This window comes from Hylobates moloch, unplaced genomic scaffold (genome assembly GCF_009828535.3).
Source record: "Hylobates moloch isolate HMO894 unplaced genomic scaffold, HMol_V3 SCAFFOLD_16, whole genome shotgun sequence".
Lineage (NCBI taxonomy): Eukaryota > Metazoa > Chordata > Mammalia > Primates > Hylobatidae > Hylobates > Hylobates moloch.
Window position 1 is genome coordinate 49,230,623 of NW_026652291.1, and position 12,120 is coordinate 49,242,742.

Consider the following 12,120-nt stretch of genomic DNA (forward strand, 5'->3'; position numbering starts at 1 on the left):
TGCACAGCAGAGGCATACAGTCAATACAATCATTTAGCTGAAGGAGAATTTATCAAAGTATAGAACATGGATCACTTGTAATATCATCTAGGTTGTCTGTCCAAAGTGAAAATTCATGGAGAGAAACCTAGAAAACTACAACATCAGCCTCTTAGACGCAGCTAAGGAACCTGCATTTTAAGCAAACCTCAGGAAATTCTGATGTAAGCTCAAGTTCAAACCTGAAATTAGGCAAGAAAGAATTCATTATACTTCTTTTAACTAACAAGAATAACCTTGGTATTCTTCAACTAGAACCTGTTTAGAAGACAAAAGAAGGAAGTGATGCTTAAGAACGGTCCATTTGGGCACTCCAATGTATGTCCCATAATTAGCAGTGGGTGTTCCGGGTGGCAAAACAGCTTGAAAACAGTTTGTTCAGGCTTACAGCTCTGCAGCCATAAGAAGCATGGCCTCATTTTGCAAGCCTCAGACACAGTCCTGCTACTGATATCCAATTTAAAATTCTTAAGTTTAGAAAGATAGTCACGCACCATATAACAATGACTCAGTCAATAATGGACTGCATATATGATGGTGAGCCCGTAAGATCCTGATGAAGCTGAAGAACTCCTGTTTTTACAGCTAACCTGTTATACAGTAGGAGTATATTCTAAAATAACTACAAAAAGTACAATAACATAGTTATTATCAAATATGTACTGTACAAATTGCATGTGCTATACTTTTATATCACAGTGCAGTGGGCTTGTGTACACTAGCATCACCACAAATACATGAGTAATGCACTGTCTCCAAAAAAAGAAACAAAAATCTTAGGTAGATCCTTTAAAATATGAGTTGTCTGGTTTTTTTTTTTTTTTTGAAGACTTATGTGTATGTTCTTTTTTAAAATAGGTGGTGTTTGGTTACATGATGTTCACTTTGTTTAATGGCAAGTAAAAGTGTAAGGAAATTGAGCTATGTTGTCACATTGTGGAAAACATCTCAAGGCAGCAAGAAATTGGATAATCCTGAATATTTTTACCTGAAGGACTAAGTAAAGATCATAGCATGGTGGTTTCTAAGGCACAAACTCTTCACAATCTAAGTTTAGGATGTATGTTTTCTTTTAATTTAGGATGATATGTTTTCTTTTAATTAAGTTTTATTGAGACGTAATTCACACTATAAAACTCACCCTTTTAAGTGTATAATTCAGTGGGTTTTGGTCCATTCACATATTCCCATAGTTGTATAACTAACACCACTAAATTTAGAACATTTTCATCATCCCCCAGATAAGCCTCATGTCTACTGGTAATCACTCCTTATTCCACTTTCCTTAACTCCTGGCAACCATGAATCTACTCTGTGTCTCTGTGGATTTGCCTATTTCTTACATACAATATGTTACATACAATATGTTGGCTTTTTCAACTTAACTTCTTCTTAGAGGGTCTCCTTTGCCAGGTGAGTGCGTGGGATCTCGGTCATGCAGTCCGCCTCCGTTCACACCTTTTCCTGCCTCAGCCATCTCCTGACCTCGTGATCCGCCCACCTCGGCCTCCCAAAGTGCTGGGATTACAAGCGTGAGCCACCGCGCCCGGCCAACATGTTTTCAAGATTCATCTATGTTGTATGTATCAATATCAGTACTTCATTTTTATTGTCAAATATTTCATTGTATGGATATACCATATTTTGTCTGTCCAATCTTCAGCTGATGGACATTTATTTCCACTTTTTGGCTATTACCAATAATGCTGCTATGAACGTTCATGTACCTATTTTTGTGTGAACATGTTTTCAATTCTGTGTATATGCCTAGCAATGGAATTGCTGGAGCACATGGTAACTGTACATACATTTTACCTCTTGAGGAATGCCAAACTATTTGTTCCAAAGCAGCTGCATCATTTTACAATCCCACCAACAATTTATGAGTGTATTTCAACATCCATGCCAACATTCATTATTGTCTTTTTGACTTTAGCCATCCTAGTGGGCATAACGTGCTATTGTGTGGTTTTAATTTGCACTTCCCTGATGGCTAATTGTCGAGCCATGTTTTTATGTGCTTACTGGCCATTTTATACATTCTTTGAAAAATGTTCTGAAAAGTGATAAACTTTTGACCGTCTTTTGATGAGGTTGCATTTTGATGAGCTGTAAGAGCCTGTTACATATTTTGGACCCAAGTTCCTTACCAAATATATAATCCCCAAATATTTTCTATTTTGTGAGTTGTCTTTTTACTCGCTTGACAGCGTCCCTCCATGCACAAAACTTTAATTTTGATGAAACCCAATGTTATATATTTTTTCTATTTTTTTCTTGAGACGGAGTTTCGCTCGTCGCCCATGCTGGAGTGCATGGCGTGGGCTCGGCTCACTGCAACCTCCGTCTCCAAGGTTCAAGCGATTCTCCAGCCTCAGCTTCCCAAGCAGCTGGAATTACAGGCACCCACCACCACGCCCAATTTTTGTATTTTTAGCAGAGATAGGGTTTCACCATGCTGGCCAGGCTGGTCTTGAACTCCTGACCTCAAGTGATCTGCCTGTTTCGGCCTCCCAAAGTGCTGGGATTACAAGTGTGAGCCACTGTGCCTGGCCTTTTTTCTTTTGTTGTGTTTTTACGTTTGGTGTGTCAAAAATCACTGACTAAGGTTACAAAGGTTTACATTATGTTTTCAAAGGTTTACATTATGTTTTCTTCTAAGAGTTCTATAGTTGTAGCTCTTTGACCCATTTTGAGTTAATGTTTGTATGCTGTGTGAGGTGTATTCCTTGCCCAATGGAATGTATCTTACAATTATAACCGGTTGTGATTTTCTATAACACATCTCACAATTCGTGGCATCTTAGATTTGACAAAGTACGGAACACTTATCCCCTGAAATAAAAGCCTATATAAATGTGCATCTTTTTTTCTGGAAATGAAAAATCTGTTTCTCTCAATAATACTAAGACTCCTTGAATATCAATGTGATGAGAACAAAATCTGTCATAAATATATATATTTTCTTATGATAGATATATTAGTTTAAGGCTTCAAGTAAGGCTTGAAGGCTTACACACAATCCTTATTATGTTGTTAAAAGTGAATGAAGACTGTCACAAATGTAGCAATGTGGCTGAAATGATCATGACAAAAATCCATTAATTCTACAAGTCAGGTTAAATTCCCCTGGAAGTTAAGTTTATTTGACAGTGATGTAATGTCACAAGAAATAATAATATAGGCACCAAGGGAATTTCTTTAATTAAAAAATGTAGGGGATTTTCAGAATCCAGGTTTAAATATGTATTGTGCAGAATATAAAACAATTAATAAACTCAACAGTTGGAGATTAACTTGGAAGTTAGAGAAGTGAAAAAAATCAATTCTACTCATATCAACCTACTAAATGTCCTGATGAACTCAGTAACAACCACAGAATCTGAAGACAATGGCTCACAAACAGACTGATATCCATTTAATAGTTTTTGAAGATTTTTTCCTGTAAAATGGCTTGTATTTCCACAGGTACAATAGTGAAGAAATAAACTTTTCAATTTGACATGAAATATAAAACAACAATTTTACAAATATATTCATAAAATTTAACTGCTCATAAAACAATACATGGTAAATGTGACCATCCCCTTAACTTCTAGACTATTTAATACAGAGAAGCAATCTGTCATCTCAGCTAAAAAGAAGCATCTTTCCTTTCATTGAGTTTATTTTTGTTTAGAAACATGTTTAGAAACAGTCAAGCAAAACTGGAAAATACTTATTTTCCTTATCTTCCTCTAGGGATTCTTCATGAGGGCAAAAACTTATTTGAAAGGATATAAGTTATACTAAAAAGAAAATACGGAACCTTTTTTTGTGTTACTGCTTCAATGATGCTTAGATTATTTTAAAAAGATGCTGAAGTCGTCTCATTGGTCGCACAGAAGGAGGAGCATCATACCCTAAGCCGCAAAGGCTAAACTACTGGGATAGAAGATTGACAGTTAAGGGGTGGAGATGGATTTGGCTTAAAATCAAAGTCCTGTGGTTTGTCTATCAGAAATTCCACTGTTATGAGGCAAGGCTGCAAGAAGATAGTTTTTACCCAGCATTAACAATGGTGTAATCACACACCCTTTCAACCACATCCAAAGAACAGAATGGCTTTAAAAAAGAAAAGAAGTGAAACAAAACCATAGAACTGCAGGTAACAATTCTATAACCTATATTACACTTCAATTAAGCAGAAAACTCTCGTAAGTGTCCACACAATACTGAGCTCCCAAATAACAGGTTTGAGTTTTTCCATGAAAAAAAAAGAAAAAAAAAGACATTGAAGCTTTATGAAGAGAAGAGTTCTCCTCAACATTCCCAATACAGTAAATGTAATAACTTAAAATAATTTCCCTATTGGTACTGGAAAATAAATTCTACTACAATCATGTTTATGCCAGTTTCTGGCATATTTCTGCATCCAAATTCATTAGTCTCCTTAATGGAGCCCATCATTTTTCCAATGGCTTTCTCCTTTCTTTAAACCCTAACCCTGAAATTCTATAACCAGTTATATCACGTGGCTTCCCTGAGGCACAAAGGTACCAAAGTCTATAATTAACTATCGAGGAATGATAAATATGCTCTCTATTTATATTAACAGATTTTAATTCTTTCGGGCCACAGTTGGGGGAAAAAATCCAGAAACCTTAATACTCTGCAGGGTGAACTGTAGCCCTTTTTGCTAAAAGCTGAACCAAATAAGGGAAATGTTGAGAGTTGCAGCATGCATGACCCGGCAGCACCGATTATTAATAAAAAATTCCGGACTAGAAAAATACTCAGAGTTGTACTCCATCCACTCTGAATCTTTTTTTTGTAGTAAACGACATAAACAACTGAAAAATATTTCTATGGGAATACATCACTGGGACTTTTACTTCTGGAAAGCTACTTGCAAAAGGCATTAGAGTCAGGCCAAGACAATTAATTGGTCTGCAATTTCCTTGTGTATACACATGGGGGAGTGGGGCTAGTCCTTTAAAGTGATGGCAAGACATAAAAAAAGAAGTGACCTTGGAGAAATTACTTTTCTGAATTGTATTTCTCCACCTTGGTGAGCTACAGAGTTCTTTATTTTCACAAACTAACTCAATTGTGAAAAAAAAATCTCCTTAGTCAAAATTATAAAGGGATCTTCCTACAAGTGGCCAGGAAGAGCCTGGTGCCCTTTTTGCTGACTTGCCACCTCTCTGCAGTTCCTTAGGCAGGGTGGGTGGGACCTCACTTTGGAAGCCAAAGGAAAAGATGTGGAGCCCATGGAGGGCGGTTCACTGTTATCCCTTCCAAGAGCTTGGAAATTATTTCCCAAATTTCAACTTACATTTAAGCTGAATTTACTAAAAGTCACAAACTTTTAGTTAGACATATGCTCAACTATGGGATGTGTCCAACTTGGAAGGTAACTTCATTTTGGGGGATATGTCACGTTGCAGAATGACTAGACTTATAAACAGGACTTGAAATGGAAAATTATGATATACCTAACTCTCTGGAAAAATATCTTTTTTCTTGGTAGGTAAAATCTGGCCTTTCTGGATGCAAGACCATTTAGCTTACAAGATGGTTTTAGGGCATCAAGAATCCTTCAACCACTTTCTAGGCATACAGCAAGAAAAGAGAACAAGTGCCTCCTTTATCATTCTTTGGGGCCCAAAGAATAACAGGCTGAAAAGACATACTCTATCAGCAAAAGCTAATCATCAGAGACTCTGGCTAAATCAAAAGGCATTCAATATATTATTCTAGGCAAGTCCATTTTTTTCTTTCATTTTCTGTCTGCAGGGAGAGTAAGCTATACAGAATAGAGCAAGCTATCTGTAAGAGAACTGTTGTCAGATTTTCACATCATTTAAAATTTACCCAAACAAAACCCAAACCAAAAATGTCTCATCCTAAACAATGATCTCCATTGAAAAATAAAGCTATATTAAAACTGAAAGGCTGAACTTTAAACATACTACGTCAAATTAAGCAGCAGCAATCAAGAGTAATATATCGTATCACTTTAAGGAAAAGGGTATTCAAACAGGTTAGAACGACTGAAAATAGGCAAAATATTTGCCAATAGGCAAAATATGAAAAAACCAATTCAAGTATGGATATAGTACATTAGAATCATATAAATTAAGTATATGTACAAAGGTTAAAAAAAAGTCACCCAAATCTGCAATGGTCAAATTAAGAGAACATTAGTTTAAATAAATACTCCATGTGGCAGGGTTTTATTTCATTTCAGCCAGCTTCTACCAGTCTCATGTCCTAAAGGATCTTTACCTTCTGGGAGTAGTGATATGACCGATGCCAAGCATCCAAGAATTATTAATCAAAATGAAATGAAAGTAACAGGAATGGTGGAGCTCCTATGAAATTCTCATTTAATTATTACTCAGCAAACACTCATTTGCTCTCTCAAAATCAGGAATTTTGAATTATCTCTGCAGACATACCACTTGGTGTTGTGTGTATCTAATGATCCCACTTAAATTTAGTTTGATTTGCAAACATTTTCAAAACTTACTGGGCTCCTTAAGCTGCACGGGAAGGTGACAGATGGTGAAAAGGGAGTGTACAAAAATGACTGTATCATTGTGATTGGTTGCTTTCAGACTCACAGAACTTGGCTTTCTTAACAAAGGAAAAAAAAAACCCCAAGCTTTATGAAACCCCAAGTGGTTTTAAAAAGTAAAAGCTTATTTTTAATCATTCTTAAATCTTAATTCAGTCAGCAAATAAACGTGGTAGTATAGTACCCAGACCATGTCTACTACTGTAATTACCCTCAGTTAATGAGTTTTTAAGAGCTGATGTATTTTAATCAACCAAACAGTTCTGGCCGTGCAAGACGAGTATCGGGGCAAATCATATTAGGCAGAAATATCAAAAGACAGGCTAAAAAGTTATGGAAAATTGTGAAGTCCCATGTATTTGATGAATGTGTATATAAAGTAAATTCCACTGAAGTTAAAAAAAAAAAAAAGCCCACAAGATATGAATATTCTCTCCCCCAACAAGTCAGAAAAATAAATCAGAAAGAAGCCCCAGATTTCAAAACTACCTGTGCCTAAGGCCATCTGTCCACCAGTCACACTGTACAGAGCCACCCCTCTGCTGTCTGGTCAGGTTTGAGCCACGAGCAAGTATTTCTAGACACTGTGCGCCCTTCACGTAACACCTACACCACACTGCACTGAAGTGAACTTCATGAGCCCACACTTTTGAATAAATTTCTTCTACATCTGTAAAATATGATTTAAAGTCTTGTCCAAGATTAAAAAAAAAAAAACTTGGTTAAAAACCCAAGGTTAAAAATAGAAGCATGGCATTTTAAATCCAATTATTACAAAGATATTATGGTTTAATCAAGCAGACTTCAATGACGATGCTGCTGTTTTGTGCATGCAACACACCACTGGTATCTGTTACACTCCTGCCATGTTTCATCACCGTGTCCCCTCTCTTTATTTCCAGCCCCGTCACCCTCCCCTAATAAACAGCATTACAAAAAGGTAAAATCTAGAGTTAGTGGCAAAATCTTCACAGTAACCTGCTAATAAAGTCGTAAATGGCTGTCAAGGGCGTCAGTCAATTGGACCTTGGAAAATTAATTTGATGCAGTTTTGCTCCCCAACCAGCTGCGTAGCACAGAAAGGGCAAGCAGCATGAAATGCATGAGTTCCATGAGGCAACGGGATCTGAGACCAATATTTTGCAGACTTCTCCGAGCACACGTGTCCACAGGGAGTGAAAGCATGAGTTGGCGGTCCTGCATCTACATAAAATCCTGCCTCACAGCCAAGCCAGAGAGGCACATAGGGGCCCACAGTCCTGCACATGGGACACTCCCTCTCATTGGCCTCCGTGTCACTCCGATGGCCCCAGTTGTGGTACCCGTGCACGTGGCCACAACTGAGATATGCCCAGGGCTGCTTCTCCTCCACCACCTCTTTCCTGTTGATGCTGGGGAAGGCCAGGGTGTTGAGCCCCACAGGACACTGCGGCCGGGCGGCGTTAATCTCCTGCCGGAGGGCTTCTATGTGCTTCTGAGTTGGAGTATGAAAAAGCCCATCTGCTGTTCTCCAGAGGAGAGTGGCCCCACACAGGTCAATGAGGGAGCCGTCCTGCAGGACGTTGGTCTCACTTTCCACCTACAACAAGTTTGAGACACATGCCTTTTAAAAGCAAAATCAAGAAATCACTCCAAGATTCTTTCTTCTCAAAACAAGCAAAAAAAATTTGAAGATAACACAGGGAGGCAATTTATCCCACAAAAACAGAACTAGGGGAGTAATGTATCCTCCCCGAGCTTCAGCTTCCTCATCTGATCACCGGATATGATACATATATGCCGTATGTACAAAGCCCTGAGCACAGTATGTATATCTAGCTTTACATGTTCAATTACTGTAGTGGTTATTTTAATGAACTTCACAAATCTAAGATTTTCTTTTTAACTCCTTAAGTCAGTAACACAATGACTCACTGATCCCATAGGACGAGAGATGTCCTTCCAGTCCATCCAGTGGAGACTCATCCTCATGTCGACCACAGCCAATCCAGAAGACCTTGCTGGGGGCCTGCAGTCATTACAGCAGGGTCCAAAGCACTCCTGGTGACCCTTAGCTTCCTCCACCTTGAATCTATCTTTCATCGTTCATTTTTAAGGTTTGAAGCTGAACAGTTCAACATGAGCCTTCATTTTTAGAAGGAGGCCTGTGCTATGCACTAAGTGCTTACAAGACTGATTAACAGCTGACAAGAAGCAGCTAGGCATGGTCAGCAAGAATCTGACCGTTGCCTCCACATGCCAGATGCATGCTAAGCCTCGGGGGTACCAAAGGCCAATAAAACCTCTTCCCCATCCTGCTAAGACTTGCTCTTCAGTAGTGGAAGGCAGACATGCCCAGAGCTCGGAGTGCATGAAGGCCAGTAAAACGCTGTGCAAGGCCACAAATTTATAGCAGCCAGGAGTGTGGACTCTAGGTTTGAACCCTGGCTCTCCTGCTTATTAGCCGTATGACGTTGGGCAGATTACTTAAGCTCCCCGTGCCTCAGTTTCCCCTTGTGTAAACTTTAGAAAAGGTGGTTGTGTTAGATAAGTACATGCAAAGAGTTCTTAGAGAACACTGTCTGGTATGCAGTCAACACTATGTAAATACCTGCTACTATTACTCTGATGATGACAGATGGTCAGAAATGGTTTCTAAAAGGTTTTTCTTTAACAGAGATTTGAGAAAGATGTCAGGCCTCAGTAGGGAGGATAGCAGGAAGGCACAGCAAGGAGAGGGAGGAGAGGCCAAATGGCATATGCACCGAGGGAGCAACAGGGAGTTCGATGAGGCTGTGCAGCCAGGCTGAACAAGGATGGACGCAGTTCAAGGCACTGGGTGGGCAGGACGAGAGACCCAGACGGGAGAGGGAGGCTGGCGTCCATGCCCAGAGGGAGTTGGTAGGGGGTTTAGGTAACTATGAAAGAACTGATTTACCTTTCAAAAAGGTCACTTCTAGAACTTTGGAGGGTGGGTTGGAGGGGTAAAGATGAGAGGTAAAGGAGGCACCTGGTGCTCTCTCTGGGTAGAGAGGGTGAGTACACCTCAACAAAGACAGTCTCAGTGGCAAGAGACAGAGGCACAGGGACTAGAGAGAAAGAAATTAGACTCGATGGCACTCAGCTCTTGATCTAAGCAAGAGCCTGTTACGTGCCTGGTTGTCGGGGTAGAACAGTGCTTTCCACAGACAGAGAAACACAGGAGAAATGGCAGATGAGAGAGTAAATCCTGATTTCACCACTTAGTAGCTCTGTGGTCTTGAGTCAGGGACTTAACCTTTCTGGGCCTGGCTTCCACATCCATTAAGCTGGACTAATGCTAATACATGTCTTACAGGATTGTTGTGAGAACTAAATAAGTTCATCAGCAAAAGCCAGGCCAGTTCAGTTTTGGGTGTGCTGAATGTGAGGGTGTGCAGAGTATTGGTGGTGGTAATGCATACAAGGCACGTGTGATGCAGCGTGGGAGACAGATCAGGCTCGCAGAAACATATCTGGGATGTTATCGGCACCTAGGTGAAGCTGTGGGAATGGACGCCACTGCCCAGGCAGGGTCCCACGGAGGGCAGAGAGGACTGAGGACAGAGCCAGGGGCTGGGGTGGAGGAAAAGAACCATATAAGGGAAAGAGAGAGGTATGGGAAGCACCAGAAATTTTGTCAATCTTTGGTCCAAAGGACTTCGGCAGCTCTCTGCTGCCTTTGGGGTACAGCCCAAGCTTCTTAACACACTTAAAAGGTCACTCCCAATGCAGTCACTCGACTTCTCCTGCTGTAGCTCTTCCCTTCCTAACTGGAAACCAGGACTGTCCTGCGATGAGCTGCAAGGAGCTGGAGTCCATGAATGCGCTACCTCGGACTGCCCACAGGCAGGTGCAAGAGCAACCTCTGCCCAGAATACTCCACTCCAGTACACCCTGCTCCAGCTGAGCCCTGGGCTGGCAAACTCCTACTTGTCATCCAGTTCTCACCTGGATGTCACTTTGCCCTGGACATTTTCCTTGTCATGAAGAAATCAACCCTTCCCAAGTATTAGTTTTTAGAAAAAGTTAAGGTCCCAACAAATGATAAATCTTAATACTGTACAGGACATACACTGTGACTCCTTTCGGACAGCCTGAAGTTTCCTGATGCTCCTTCCCCACCCCACCACCATACTGAGCAGCCCATGGTCTCCTCTCCTCTAACTGGTGTCGTGAGGCTCCTGCCCTTGCTGACCACAGGCAATTCTCAGAGGAGGCCTCATTGCAGGATAAAACTGTGTCTAAAGGATCACCCTGATGTGGTAAGAAGTTGAGATGTGGTGGTGGCCTAGCCTCTGGCTGTGGAACAACCCCCCTTTCCTCCTGCAGGGCAGTTCTTGGTAAACAACAAAGTCTTATCATCAATCTGGGGTGTATGGTTTTTTATTTTCCACATACCGTTGACTCCCACATCTGGGGTAGGTGCCCTGCGGAGGGAAAGTACCTTCGGTACCTTCTCATGACTGTGCTCATCACACAGTATCTGCTGATCTGCTGCCTAGGCTGTGGCCTCCTCCAGACCACGCAATTCCAGGACAGAACATGGACTTGCTGTTTTCTGCCATATTTCCGGTTTGCAACCCCTGCTTAGTAATCACAATCAGCCAGTTATGGGGCATTACTGTGTCCAGCACTGTTCCAATCCTTTCCAGCTACTGAATTTATTTAGTTCTCACAACAGTCCTATTAGACATGTATTAATATTATTCCAATTCAGGAGATGTGGAAGCCAGGCACAGAGAGGTTAAGTCATCGATTCAAGACCACGGAACTAAGTGGTGAAACCAGAAACCAGGACTTGAACCTGGTGGCCTGGTTTAGCAATCATTAGCAGGCATGGATTCAGATTTTATTTTTTAAATTCTACCACAAAAGAAAAGCTATGAGCAGGCACAGGAATTGACAGTATTGTGGAAGCAAGAGATATTTGGCCTCTACCATGGCAACTAATGGTCCCTACATAGCAACTATCTAAGCACAGGGTAGTGAATTCAACCCCCCATCTATCACTTGTTATTAGCAACTGACTCAACCTTTTAAAGCCCAGGTTTCCTCATCTGTAGATGGACACAATAACAACACTGACTTCACGGGTTATTTTAAGCAACACTGGAAAGAAAATTAATGTAAAACACCTGCTAGAGCCTGAACATAGTTACTCTATGGTTATTTTTATAATTTCACCTAAAATTAGGTAGGCAATCAACTTAACTGAATTTAGTTAATTTTATACAAAGCCAGTTTAGTTTAATAAAATACTTCATATATAATTCAATACTCAAGGGCCTCCTAGAGTAATATTATAAATGTTACCATATGTTATCATTAACTAGCTAAAAAAGTAGGGCACAATTCAAACTCCATTCACCTATTTATTCAGGCAGTTAAAGACATTTCCCCCACATTTAATTAATTTTGTTGATTAGTACACAGTTCTGAGGTTCCATCATTTGCTGTAATAATGAAAAACAATGGTGATTTCTTGTTATGCATACATTAGTATATTGATTCATATCAAA

The 12,120-nt window shown here is 40.2% G+C and overlaps 1 protein-coding gene across 1 annotated transcript in view; it reads right to left on the minus strand.

Annotated features, from left to right (window-relative positions):
- Positions 1-3,220: 3,220 nt before the first annotated feature.
- Positions 3,221-12,120, minus strand: part of PELI2 (pellino E3 ubiquitin protein ligase family member 2) — a 186,260-nt gene continuing 177,360 nt past the window's right edge. The window contains exon 6 of the mRNA XM_032179652.2: positions 3,221-8,180. Within this exon, the coding sequence (XP_032035543.1) occupies positions 7,614-8,180 (567 nt within the window). The 3' untranslated portion in view covers positions 3,221-7,613. The remainder of the gene's footprint in view (positions 8,181-12,120) is intronic.